General features: G+C 46.1%; 1 protein-coding gene across 2 annotated transcripts in view; it reads left to right on the top strand.

Moving 5' to 3' along the window:
• adgra1a (adhesion G protein-coupled receptor A1a) overlaps positions 1-14,259 on the top strand; it is a 60,720-nt gene that overhangs the window by 18,598 nt on the left and 27,863 nt on the right. For both annotated transcript variants that reach the window (XM_031823379.1, XM_031823378.1), the window contains 3 exons: positions 4,215-4,342; positions 8,513-8,636; positions 12,931-13,076. In XM_031823379.1, coding sequence (XP_031679239.1) covers positions 4,215-4,342; positions 8,513-8,636; positions 12,931-13,076 — 398 coding nt within the window. The remainder of the gene's footprint in view (positions 1-4,214; positions 4,343-8,512; positions 8,637-12,930; positions 13,077-14,259) is intronic.

Raw genomic sequence — 14,259 nt, 5'->3', positions numbered from 1 at the left:
ATTTAACAAGTGACACCAATAAGGGATCATAGCTTTCACCCGGATTCACCTGGTCAGTCTTATGTCTCAGAGTTGTTGGTAATGTTTTGTACACTCAGCGTAATTCAGATACACAGCAAATGTTACTTCTTTTTAATCTAAGGCAGAGGAAGAGACTCTGGGGACATGATGTTAACCGTATCCTTTGATGTGTAAGTAGAGGAATCAAGCACAAATTATACACAGGACCCTTAAATAACGATGTCTGGAGGGACGTTTCACTGTATTCCAAATGAGATACATCATCTAATAATGGTCCATAATATGATGTTTGATTGAACTGGATTTCATTACACAAACAACAGTGTGCTTTATGTGCATGTCTCTGTCATCAGCTTGATCCTAATCGGTCTTATTCCGTCTCCGCGGTTATAAGAGCATTCGGCTCACAACCATCAGTGAAACGTTGTAGAAACAAATGTTGCATGATGGGTTTTCGGGATCATCGCCTGTCAGTCACCGTTCACTGTTAGTCCACACCGGTTGTTTATGAAGCATGTGACAAATAAAATGTGATTTGTCCAGGGAGGCAGTTTGACCGGCCTACTCCCCTGGGTGTTATTGGGTGGTTGTAGATGGGTTTGATTTGCACACTTTCCAGTTCCGTTCCAGAACGGCTGCTCAGGGATGATAAAGAATGGTGCTGGATGGAGCCGGGAGCCCTTCGGCCAGTCCGCCAAGGGACGTTAATGTGTATGTGTTCCTGTGAGTCTCTGTATCGTTGTCGTATGCATGTGTGCGGGGGGAAAAAAGAACAAGGGAGAGATAATTGAGCGCATGCGCTTCAGTTTGACCATAATCCTTAAAATCCTCATGAAAATAAATATTGGTATACAGACACCATTTTAGCACAGCACCTCCCAGACCCCACTGACTCCATGATCTCTCAATGTTCAAGTGTAACAGGGATCTTTTGAGATTATTGGATTGGATTGGGCCGGGTTTAATTAACACGAGTAATCTGATTTTCGGGGATGGTGGGGGAGAGCGCGTGTCGTGTGGATTAAATGTGTAGGGACAACACAGACACGGGATAAAGAGGCTGTTTGGCTGCAGAGGGGAAAGGGACAACGGAGCGTGCTTAGACGAAACATGGTGGCTAATCCAGAATAGGTTTAGCCGGCCTGGGCACGGTATACTGTGGCTCAGTCTGTGGTGATTTGTGCTGTCAGGGCCAGGACAGGGGCCCCGCTAAACACACTAATAATGTCCACACAGGCAGCCAGGCAACACTCACTGATGTAATACGTTAGCAATAATGATAATAATAGCTGTGAGTGGTCTGGATGGAAGAATCCTATTGGAAACTGTCTGGCTGCTGTTCTTATCTGACGCTGGGAGTAGCGCTGGGTTGGGAAGAATACGTGAGGAATGGGAATTGTTCAGAGCCTGGTGCTACAAGGTATTGCAAGGAGACATCACTCAGTATCACTGCTATATGAACAATTAGGGATATGCTGTATTTTTTGGTTCCCCTACAGGCAAACTATGATGGTTATGGATATTGCATTATGTGTCTGTTAAGCAACTACACTCTTAGGAAAAAAAGAGAGAAGGGTTTCAAAAGGGTTTTTCGGCTGTCTCCATAGGAGAACCCTTTTTGGTTCAAGGTCTACGTGGAACCAAAAAGGGTTCTTCAAAAGGTTGTCCTATGGGGACAGCCGACTATCTATCTGAGGTTTTTCTGAGAGTGTCGAGACAACACCAGCGATGATAATGATAAAAGGATGTTTTGCGATTGGGAGAATATGCAGGTCTTTTTCTCCATTTCCTGGGACGTTGATTTTCGACCAATGGGATCATTCGGTTGTGAGATCAAGTTGATGCGCCAGTATTTGGCACCAATCACCCTGCAGTCTTTGTTCAACTGTCCACTGTATGAGAGGTCTGTCTCTCCCTGCATCTCCCCAGGAGTTTTAACACTGGGACTGGCAACCCTGAGAACTATTTGTTCAAAGCAGGCAGTCATGCACCCTGCAGTGTGATTCACAATTTTTCTCGGTCTGGTGAAAGTGACATCTCCCTCCTCCCCCACTCCTCCTCCATCTTGCCCTTCTTCTTTGCTTCTAACCCTCCATACATTGCACCCTTTTCATCTCTTCTCTTCCACCTCTCCATGCTCTTTTCTCTTCTCTTCATCCCCCCCACCTTCCCTTTCCTACCCTCCCCTTTCCCCTCCTCTCCTCTGAGCCCCTTCCTACCGTTTGACCCGAGCCAGTCGGATGACTGTTAGTGTTCCTCCAATCACCTCACCCCACAGCAGTAAATCCAGTCCTCGGCAGCCCCGTGAGCTAAAGTCCCCTCCTGCAGCGCCATTTCTCAGATACTAGGACTGCTCCTGGAGTTATGGGGATACTCTCAGCAGGCTATATATGGATAGGGTATAAAGATTTAGTTGGGTATATATGGATTTTTACTTAGCAGGAGGATCCTTGAATCCAATATGAGGGCATTCGACGAGTAGTTTTGATTGGTTCAATCGGTCAAGTGGTAAATGGTTGAATATGGTGTAAAGGCTCAGGGGCTAAGAGGCAAGAGCTACAGCAGTCTCAGTTATCATTATAGCCTCAGTGATGATGATCTAGTGATGTCGATATGTCCCATGAGACACTTTGACCCCGGGAACTCGCCCTTCGCTGTGCTTTTAACCACTCTGGACGGATAAATAAAGGTCCTGTCATTTCAGAATGGTCATTTGCTATAGCTGAGAATTGTAGTTGTACTCGGCAATCAGCCCTCCCTCTCCTTTTGCCTCTCTTTTCCTTGCCCTCTCACGCTCTCTCCCCCTCCTTCCACAGACAAAGTCTCTATCTCGCTCTCTATTTCACCCTCATCCCCTCTCTCCCGCTTCCTCTCCAGCTTCCTCTCTCTCACTCGCTTTCTCTGCTATCCCCTCTGCCTCTTTCAGTTCGGGCTCCATTGAACTGACTGGTGATGTTCTGCGTGGTCCTTCTCTCCCTGTCACACTGTTACATATCTGTAAGAGATCCAGATCCGCCTCTGGCCATAGCCCTCTTACCCTCCAGCCCTGACTATTAGTGCTTGTCACACAGTACAGCAGGGTCACGGGCCCCCACAGGCCTCTAGCGGCCCCTACCGGTCCCTGTGTGAGCCTGTGGGTTAGCTGGTCAGGGGAAGTGGTGATAGAGAAGGACAGCTGTGTAGAATACACTCACGGCCATGAACACGGACGAGGCATCATAGAGCAAACCCGGCTCACTCCCACACCAGGCCTCCAACGGTGCCCATTCAGTTCTGCGGCTGCGTTGATCACAGTGCAGCCAAATCAATGGCGCTAACTTTCATGTGTCTTGAAGTGGAGGGATGTGAAAACATTACCTCCTATTCACCTCGCTACTGGTTTCAACTGCCCTATGCCGTTTTACGAATGGTCACAGTGCAGCCAAATCCACGGAGCTCGGCTAGCGTTCTTATTTCTTGATGGATATGACATGGAAGAACGTATGTTTACCCAACCCTGAAAGAGGAGCAAACTCATTCCCAGAGAATCATGTCCAAAGTTGTCACGATGATGTGTGTGCTCTCAGTGTGACGTGACAGCATAGTAACGCTCCCGTGTGAGGCCCTGTAAAGGGCAATCTATGCTTCCAGATGTGTAGCACAGATGCAGCGTGATGTTGAAGTTTTCCTAATGAGCGTCTGCTACTGTAGTAGTATGACATTAAGAGAGAGAGAGAGAGAGAGAGGGAGAGAGTCATGCTGATTCTCTCGCTCCCCGTGAGCGCTACGTGTGTTTTGCAAATTCGGAGAACGTTTTTGTTGTTGTTGTGGACCATTGTTCATGTGGTAATGAGCATTGTGCGCCCGTGTTTTGTTTTCGGTTGCCCCGATACAGCATACACATGAGGTCCACTTCGTTTTCTTTGCGCTTAGACTGTCACATTCAGTACATTGTTTGTTTTTCGGAATAGTATGTGAAATACGATACCATATGTCGTGTCTGACCCTGGTCTCTTTCTCTCTTCACCCCCCCCCCCCTCCCCTCTCTCTCTGCCCACCTCCACCACTCTCTCCCCCCCACTGTCTCGTTGTCTCTCTTCTCCATGTCCATTTCTCTCTCAATTCAAAGCATTGAGTACAATTGCAAAATCTTATATACTTATATCTCTCTCTCTCTCTCTCTCTCTCTCTCTCTCTCTCTCTTTCTCCTATAGGATCTGAAGAAGGTGCTTTCTTTCCCCCCGTACCCTGGGGAGTTTCTGCACCCGGTCGTGTATGCCTGCACGGCCGTTATGTTGCTCTGCCTCTTCGCCTCCATCATCACCTATATCGTGCACCACAGGTAAAAACCCTTGGAATACCGTGTGTGTGGTGGGGGGTGGGGGGGGGGAGCCAGGGGATATGTGTCTGTCTGCGTGCATGTGTACAGTATGTGTGTCTGTTTGTTTAGTTCTGTGTTGAAAGGATTTGAAGTGAGTTCTCATCTTCAGTTAACTAACCACGCTTGGTAAAAACACACACACATCCAGGTCATGTATCCATCACAACACACCGCCTCTCCTTTTTGGGATTTTTCCTTTCTTCAATTTCCTCCGTCATGCTCCTGGGTTGTGAGTCAGCCGCTGTGGGCCTGACTCAGACACCTGAACTGGAGGATTGATGTGTGCGCGTGCTGTGTGTGTCTCAGTGCGGTTTCGAGGGATGTGTGCGCATGCGTGAGTCAAACTACCCCTACTCCATAATGGCCAGAGCACCTCGGTCACCTCTCTCCGTATGGTCTTTGAATCCCCGAGGGCTGTGCTATACGTTCGTCTAGTCGTCCTCTACTGATGATCCAGTGTGGTCTCCAGGCAACCATGGATAGCTTGTTATTTGTTCGGGCCTCATTTTCCCTTTCGAGTCTTTGTTAGTCACTCACGAGCAATGGAGTAAGCGACCGAATGTGACAAGCATTCATTCCTTCTATACCTTCACTGTGCTGAGAATAAAAGACCAAAAAGAAAGTTGTTCCGTGTCTCTGAAACGACAGATGAAATAAACGAGACCTTTTTGATACTGCCTTTGGTTCTGATGGGAAGTAGATAGGTGTAATGGGTCGCGAAGATCTATGGGCAAATGTAAGTTTGCCATCATTATGAGGCCACTCTGAGAAAGAGAGGGAAAGGAGATATTGCCAAAATGGAGGGCTATAGACGAATTGGTTGTTCAGAAACGAAACCGATATGTGCGCAACTATGGGGCGACAGACGGGGTTGGCTTATGCTGTTGGCATCATGTAAACTACATTCCGTCTCCAATGTTTAGCAAAAACATAAACACATTTGTACAATGAGCACTCGTTGTCTCTCAAATACATTGTTACAGTTGTTGGTTAACTTTTTTTTGTCATATTAGCATTGACATAAAATCAGTCAAAACACCTCAAAACAAGATGGTATTGGCATTAAGAACAAGATTAAACAAGCCACTTAACAATTCCCCACATTGCCAGCTTCTTGTCATTGTTGGTAGCTATCTGTGCGCGTCGTTTTCATGACGTTGTCACCTAACCCCGTCTACAAGGGTAGATGGACGACGAAGAAAGGTAACTGCAGTCTGGGAGGAGTGATGTCGTCGGCGGCGCCACGACTGCGGTCGGGAGACACCCTGTTCTCAGAGGGAACGAGCCATCGTATCACAGCTGCAGCAGGAGTACAACGCTACAACATCTCGCCTCCCTCCATGTCCAAAGGCATAACAACATAGCCAAGCCGTGTCTTCCTTACTGTAGAAATGCTCTAAGGGCGACATTCTGAATTGAGATCCGTGCACACCAGTGTCCCATTGATGTCAGTGAACGATTTACGTCTTGAGTTGTGAACGCAGGTCTCAAATCAGAAAAATTTCCTAAATGTGTAGAAATAACTACACTGACTGTCATAACGTTAGAGTGTATTCCAAGCAAGGGGAGTGTGTAGTTAGTGTATTCCAAGCAAGGGGAGTGTGTAGTTAGTGTAGCACCAATGAATAGTTCAGCTGGTGAGCTAACACAAGTGCTAATTCCACAGGGGCGAAGTTCACCCTTCGGGAACGTTCCCTCCCCTCGGCCAAGGAGAACAAGTAATAAGGGGTCAGTTTTGCCACACGTGTACTGTAGAGGTCATTTCAGTGCTTCACTGACTCCTATAAGGTTAGTGTATTTCAAACAAAGGGAGTGTGTATTGACTGAATAGTGACGCTGGTGAGCCTATTATCAAGGGTTTATTCCATTTGGACTCCCAAGTTCACCCTGGAGAATATCCCCTCGGGCCAAGGAGAACAAGTGAGAGGTCAGTTTAGCCACATGCTCTCCCGGGGGAACGAGGAAGTGGAGGGGTTCCAGGTGAATGCACTTGACCCAATAAGAGCCCATAGCCAAGCCCATGACAAGCACTGGGAGGCAGGCAGAGGCTGCAGTGATTTATGGCCATCTCCTGGAGTCTCCTTGGTTGTAGTTTAGCACCTAAAAAGCAGCTCTTCCTCTCCGCTTTGGCACATAACACTGCACACTAACTCAGACATGCCTCACAGGATACTGCTGCTCTCTCTCTCCATCTCCCTCTCTCTCTGTCTGTATGTCTCTCTCATTATCACTTGTTTTCACTAATTCTCTCTCCGGTCTCTCTCTCTCTGGTCTCTGGTCTCCCTCTTCCTGTGGTCTCTCTTACTCTCTTTCAGTCTTGCACTCTCTCTCTCTCTCTCTTTCTCTGGACAGAGGTTGCTTTCCTATACATGTCTTCCCCCTGGTGTATAATGGCACTGGTGAAAATGATGAGGATAATGCTGATTTAGGATACTGGATAGATAGATTATTTGACCTGGATGCTGCATCCGGATTGGCAAACCCACATATTCTTAGTGTTTTTTCCAACAGCTGGACACAGAGTGGCAATATAGGTTAAGTGCCATGCCTAAGGGTCTCTCTCTCTCTTTCTTCAGAATGGCATGGCTCCCAAAGGTTTTACATTTATCTTCGGTAATACTAATTACCCCCCTCAAAGACATTCTTTGAAAAAGTATACTTGGTCATAACAGACTTTATATGGGAAAATAAAAGGAAGGTTCTACAACTTTGTGAGTTTATCGACTCACCACCCAAATCAAATCAAATCACATTTTCAAATCAAATCGAATTTTATTGGTCCCATACACATATTTAACAGATGTTGTTACGGGTGAAGTGAAATGCTTGTGATCCTAGCTCCACCAGTGCAGTAGTATCGAACAGTGCAGTAGTATCTAAAAACGATTCACAACAATACGCACAAATCTAGAAATATATCAATATTAGATCGAGCAATGTCGGAGTGGCATTGACTAAAATACAGTAGAATAGAATACAGTATATACATATGGGATGAGTAAAGCAGTACGTAAACATGATTAAAGTGACTAGTGTTCCATCATGGGCTTTTAACTTACGAGATATAGTTAAATGCCGTAAAGAGAAACAATGGGTACACATTTAAGCTGCACGTGCTCATCCCCAGAAACTGTCTACATGTCTATTTTCAAAGGATAAAGTTAAAAACATTATAAAAAAATATGGAAGACATTGAAACGTATTCTACAAGAACCAATTATCACTCCCTTAAAACACAAACCTATGAACAATACTCTGATATTTTTTCAGAATCCACCAATAAATTGGTCCACATGGTAAACTAAAGGCATTGATTACTTGGTAATAGGAAATACATGTATTTCCATGATAGAATTTGAAAAAGCAGTTCTGGAGGTCCCAATGTATATTTTCACATGCAACTTTGATATGAAGAAATGCCTATTTGAAATATTTTGGACATCAGAGCAATCGTAAGGAATTCCTATTTGAGTCAGAAAAGGACATCCATATGACAGGTAAGATACACGAAACCTTGCAGAGAGCCTATCCAACTGACAACTATTGGAACCAAGACTTAAAAAGAACTGATGTTGGCACACGGTGGAGGGAATGTTGGAACATAACTAACGTAACGTAACATAACTACGGTGAACATAAATGGACGATTAATCCCGTATAAACGAATGTATAGGATGTATTACACGAGACTAAATTCCCCCAAAAATTGGACAGCAGAGTCATGTCTTAAGTGTAGAACTAACAATGACTCAATAATCCAGGCCTTCTGGGAATTTGAGGCCATGTGGCAGAGAGTGACTTTCACCTCATCCCGTTATTTCTATTTTCTCATCCATCTGTTTTCTGTTCTTCCCTGTTTATGATCTGAACGATGAATTCCATGACATGGCTGTGCTTTAAAATCTGTGTATTAATTCAGGGGATATGTACATTACATTTCACCAGATTTTCACCTCATCCCCATATTTCTCATCCCCTTATATCCTAATAAATGACCTGCATGATTGAAGTGGGTATTTTGAAAACTCAAAAAATGTTCAACATCCTCTCCATCAGTCTGTAATCCATTCCCCTGATTCTCTGTGCTATTCATATTTATTTGACTGACTGTGTGGGTTTTTCTTTTGGCAGCACAATCCGCATCAGTCGGAAGGGATGGCACATGCTCCTCAACTTCTGTTTCCACACGGCTCTGACCTTCACTGTGTTTGCCGGAGGCATCAATCGAATCAAATACCCCATCATCTGTCAAGCAGTAAGTGCACTGCCTTTTCATTTCCGCCCTCTCAAAGCTCTCCGGTGGAAATGATTATGAATGTCTATTGAGGTGCTCTGAGTGCACAGTGCAGTACGTATAGCTCCCTCTCTCTCTCTCTCTCTCTCTCTCTCTCTCTCTCTCTCCCTACACAGTGTTCGACAGTACAGTACAGTCCATCCAGCTTAATTTGCCTACCCTACAGTAGATGAATGAATGCTTTATCTAGCTATCTGTCTTCCTGTGCGTTTCCTATTGACATATTGGCTGGCAGTACATATCCTGTGACGAAAGCCAGGTTGCCTGTCCCTCCAGGGGTTTCCCGACCCGGCCCCCAGGGGCTTTTTACCCGGCAGTTTGTTGTCCTAATGAGGGTGTTGTTTTGCCGTCGTCTCAAGGGGAGTAGGAGTATGGCTGCCGTTACTGATGTTGCCTACAGCTTGGCTCTCTCTTCCTCCGTAGGTGGCACCTCCGTCTCTTAGCCTGAGGCTTGTGAACGAGAATGAGAAAATACTGAGAGAGCGAGAGAAAGGGAAAGAGAAAGAGAGAGCGAGTGAGGGAGAGATACGTGGAGAGAGAGCGAGACACAGGCACCAGTAAGCGCTGCGGGACGCGGCTGGTTACGAGGCCTGTATGACGGTGTGGGTTAACTAACGGGTCACAGGAGTGCTTTCTCTCCTGCTGGGAGCATTAACGCTTAGCTCTGAGATGTTAGAAAATAGAAGAGATCCGGGGAGATGTGTCAACGTGAGAGGATCCTGCCATACGTACTGTTTTTAGGGCCGAGCCTGGAGGCAGCGAGGGGAAGGATAGCATCGGGGTGGCTAATTAGTGGTGCATGTCAAGACCTGAGGTGTATCCTGAGTCCTTACTTAAAGATAAAGCAGATGGTTGGAGACATCAGGTAAGAGAGGTTTCAGCTTTTGAATAGAGATGCTTACCTCTTAGTCAATCTTTGGCTTGACTGATACTTGTGTGAAAGGGTTATTATGGTTGTTGGGGAGTTTCGATTTCAGGGTTCAGCGATAGACTCAATCTTGTCTTGACAAAATAAGGAGTAAGAAGACCAGACTCGGGTATGCATGCCCATTGTTGTTTTGGGGGAGATTGATAGGAAGACGTTACAAAGAATGGATAATGGTTGATGTGGAGTTAAAACGTCAGCGTTTGCGATAGACTCAATCGTGTCTTGACAAAATAAGGAGTATGAAGACCAGGCACATGGCTACATTTTGAGAGATTGACGGCCAGATGACTCTGTAGGTTTTAACGAGAGTTTGATACGTCCGTTTGAACACGTCATCTTGCCTCTGCGATCTCTCCTCAGCGTGTGGAGCATTTAGCCAGCTTTTCTCTCATTCTACCTTTTCAGTTGAGGTTTCGAAGGCTTCAAACTCACCCTCTATTCTTTTCTGGTCAGAACCAAGTCCGTCAGTGAACCCGGGACCCCCGGGGCTGCTGCCTCGCCCTCCTGTCACCAACAGTTTAGACATCTTCTTGTTCTAAAACACAATGAGTCCACCTCAGAGTGGAGCCAAACACATCGATCACCGTAGCTCACTGTAGCTCATGGAAGCCAACAGTGCCTGACATGCCTTGGCTGCCTGTCAGGAGGCTTGGCTCGGACAGAGAGACAGCTAGCTAGGCTAGGCGCCTCTGGTTCATGCCGCGCCCGTCAAGCAAGCGTCGACAACTACATTGTGTGACACAGTTCAGCCGGTGTCGCGGCATGAAACTCCACCCCCCCCCCTCCCCTATCGACCCACCTGCTCCCCCGCTGCGTAATGGCACATGATTAAGGCCCAATTAGCATATTCCCCGTCAGATTTATCCGTACACATGGATGCATTGGCAACGTGTGCTCTGAGTGACATGCAGACATCTTGCCGAGATGCCACAGTTTGAGAGATGCCTGTAAAGCAAAGGACATCTTGTGTGGATATTACCCCTCTCCCAATGTCATTATCGCCGCAGGTGTGTTCTGCACAGTGTCTCCGGTGCTCCTTACCACTGGCTATTGATCTGATTGAATCACGTTGCCTAATGTTGAAGCACTGCATTTTTAATGGGTAACTCGGCATTGCTGTGGGATTATTTGGGCCCGGTTTGTCTCCCCTCCTCTCAATGGGTTTGAGGCTGTTCCCCTGTTCCCAGCAGTGGGGACAGTGTCTGGGATGATTACATGGCTGATTGCTAGAGGAGCTGGTAGTAAGGAAATGTGTGATCACAAACACCTCTCCACCCTCCTCCGTCCCTCCACCCTCCACCCTGCCTGCAGATGGATCCCGCTCAGGCCCAGCATGGTGCCACCACCCCAGGGGAGCTGTTACACACCACCCCCTCTGACAGGCAAACTTCAAGGAGCTCTGGAACCGTCTCTGGCAGCCTCTCTCGGCACTTCAAGCACTCGCAAACCCCCTTCCTCTGCAAACCTCCCCCATCTCTCTCTCTCTCTCTCTCTCCCTCCACATCTCCTTCTCCTCTCTCGTTTCCTTCCTCCAACCCACTCCTCACTGTCACTTTGCATTCTCTAATGTTAGTGATCTCTTACTTATAAGCCACACTGCGACAGTAACACTGACCCTAACCCGGACTCACTCAATTATACTCCACACTGACAGACCCAATCATTCCTCTGTGATTCAAACATACCACACTTTCATACCACTCCTTGTGACAGTGACATACAGTAGCTAAAGACTATACTACTGCAAAGTTATACTGGGTCACTCTCCCTCCCTCCCCTGACCATTCCACGCTGTGTGCATCGGTCTACTCTATGTGTGTGTGTGTGTGTGCGTGTGTGTGTGTGTGTGTGTGTGTGTGTGTGTGTGTGTGTGTGTGTGTGTGTGTGTGTGTGTGTGTGTGTGTGTGTGTGTGTGTGTGTGTGCGTCTTTGTGTGTGTGTGTCAGTGGAGGCTCCACATAGGGGGAAGGGGAGGTCCATCCTACTCAGTGAATTTCATAAAAATAAATATAGTGAACCATTAAACGTATCTATTTATATATGATCTGAATGTTATCCAGTTATATATTCACATGTCACAAAATAACTGATTAAAACACATTGTTTTGTGTGTGTGTGTGTGTGTGTGTGTGTGTGTGTGTGTGTGTGTGTGTGTGTGTGTGTGTGTGTGTGTGTGTGTGTGTGTGTGTGTGTGTGTGTGTGTACGAAAGATTGATTTGATCCCTTTTGAGTTTTCTGTAGCTGATATTCCTTGTCGTGAATGTGCTGTTCAAATCTTCTTGAGGTCAAGGACTAGTTCAGTGTGTGGCAATACGACTCATCCTCTGAAGACCTTTTTACTTGGGTTCCATTCCATCCTACTTCAGTGGTTGTTTGTCCAGTCAGCCAGCGTTCCTTTCAGTCCAAAGGATGTGGGTTATAGCTACACTCTTAGAAAAAAAAGGTGCTATCTAGAACCTAAAAGGGTTATTCACCTGTCCCCATAGGAGAACCCTTTTTTGTTCCAGGGAGAACCCTTTTTGGGTTGTATGTAGAACCCTTTTCACAGAGTGCAATCATTGATTGGTTGAATCACAGACCACCACCTACTCACTGGGAGCTTTTTCCACCGTTAACCAGTCTCAAGGTTATTTCAAATCAGTGTCATGTCTGACTCCCGTATGGTTCCTTCAGTCCCTGTAGAGTTGGTTAAGCCTAGCAGACTGGAGCGAGTTATTTGATTGGATGCCTCTTAGTTTTGGGCCCTCTGAGCGAACTGAGGAGTGTGTTTGTGGAAAGAGGACACAATGCATTTCTAATTCTGTCTTGCTGTCTTTCTCCCTCCTAGCTGCCTTTGTGTCTCCTGTTAAAGCCTTAAAACAATGGCAGATTCCCATTCAAGCATAATTCAGGAATATTAGAACAAGAGAGGATGGGATGCAATGTCTGTTTGCATTGTAGACGTGACTGACATTTATATTGTGGTTTATTGTTGACGGCTCAAGGTTACTGTCCTGAGTCCTCTGATGTTATTGATGGCGGATGTGGGTGCGTGTGTGTGTGTGTGTGTGTGTGCGCGTACATGTGCGCGCGTGCTTGCGTGCACTAATGAACAGGTCACAGTCTTCAGCCCCCGCTGCAATTGATCTTTGGAGGAAAATGTTAGTGACGTTGTGAGTAGCGACTTTGATGACATGCTTGTTGTGTCTGGAAAAGAACTCTCTCTGAGTCAACTGGGTGTGAAGAAGTGGACATGAGAGGGACATGAAGAATGTGAAGACGAGAGCGGGACACGACGCGAAGACACATACAGCGAGTGACCCATGTCTGTCTGTGTCCCCTGGTGCAGGTTGGCATGGTGCTACACTACTCGTCCCTCTCCACCATGCTGTGGCTGGGTGTGATGGCCCGGAACATTTACAAGCAGGTGACCAAAAAGCCCCTGCAGCCCCAGGACGGTGACCCGTCTGCCAACACCAAACAGCCCATGCTAAAGTAAGAGCAATCCCCCCGCCCCTCTGTATGTGTGTGCTCGTGAGTGTGTGCACACGTGAGTATGCATGCCTCCGTGTCTAATCGTGCATCTTCGTGTGTATTTGAATTGTATGTAGCTGATCGTGCTTGTTGTGAATGTGCTGTTATGAATGTGCTGTTGTGAATCTTTTTTTTTGTAGGTCAAGGACTGGTTCAGTGCACAATTCTATGCTTTCTTATTTCATTTCTCTCCCTACTATACTGTATGCCTTGTGTGGCCTAGAGATGCTTGTCGGAATCTGTACACAATAGCATTGGCCGGCTCTCCTGCCAGTACTTATTAAATCCTCATTCTCACTAAATCCAAGCCCTGGTGTCCTGCTTCTCTGTTTTTATAGGCTGTGGATGTGTACCTTTCTGTCTTAACTTTTCTGTAATGTACTGTTTCTGAAACGCTGTCAGCTACAGAGAGAACGATCATTGGGCTTGTAGTTTAGTAGGTTACTTGAAAGAAAGGATATTGTAAGCAAGTCACGTTTGGTGGATTCTGTATAAACCTTAGTTGTGTGTGTCTGTTTTTTTTTCTTCTCCAAAAGCATGATTACCATGGGTTTCACTTGGGAGAGTTATCGGATCATTTATCAAAAGAAGCATAAAGTATGTAGCGAGATTAAATTCCTCACACTCCAAGCCCTATATTGTAATATTACTGTCACTGCCCGAGAATGTATACAGTTTGGCTCTTCAGTAGCTAGTGCTTCTCTTACACTAATTCTTGTCAAGAAATCACATTTTGAACTTGAGTCACTCTCTGGCGTCAGGGAACAACTTTTAGTTTGAATAATTTGACTCACATCATTTGGAATTGATTCTGATAAATACCCTAGATTGCTAGGAGCCGAGGATATTCTTTTAAAACAAACACATTTCCGAAATGGGACCTATTCAATTTAGAGACCCGTATTAGTGCGGTAGAGGTGGCGCTCAACGAGCTGTCTGCTGCTTAGCAAATAGCTATAAGCAGGGAGTTACAGTGCCTTCAGAAAGTACACCCCACAGTGACAAAGTGAAAACGTGTTTTTTTTTCTCGAAATTGTCGACTGTGGGACCTTATATAGACAGCTGTGTTTCTCTCTAAATCGTTTCCAAAATATTGAATTGGCCAGAGTTGGACTCCAATCAAGTGACATCTCAAGGATGATCG

Source organism: Oncorhynchus kisutch, linkage group LG4 (genome assembly GCF_002021735.2).
Source record: "Oncorhynchus kisutch isolate 150728-3 linkage group LG4, Okis_V2, whole genome shotgun sequence".
Classification (NCBI taxonomy): domain Eukaryota; kingdom Metazoa; phylum Chordata; class Actinopteri; order Salmoniformes; family Salmonidae; genus Oncorhynchus; species Oncorhynchus kisutch.
The sequence above is the reverse complement of the archived record's forward strand: the minus strand, read 5'-3'. Positions and strand labels throughout refer to the sequence as shown.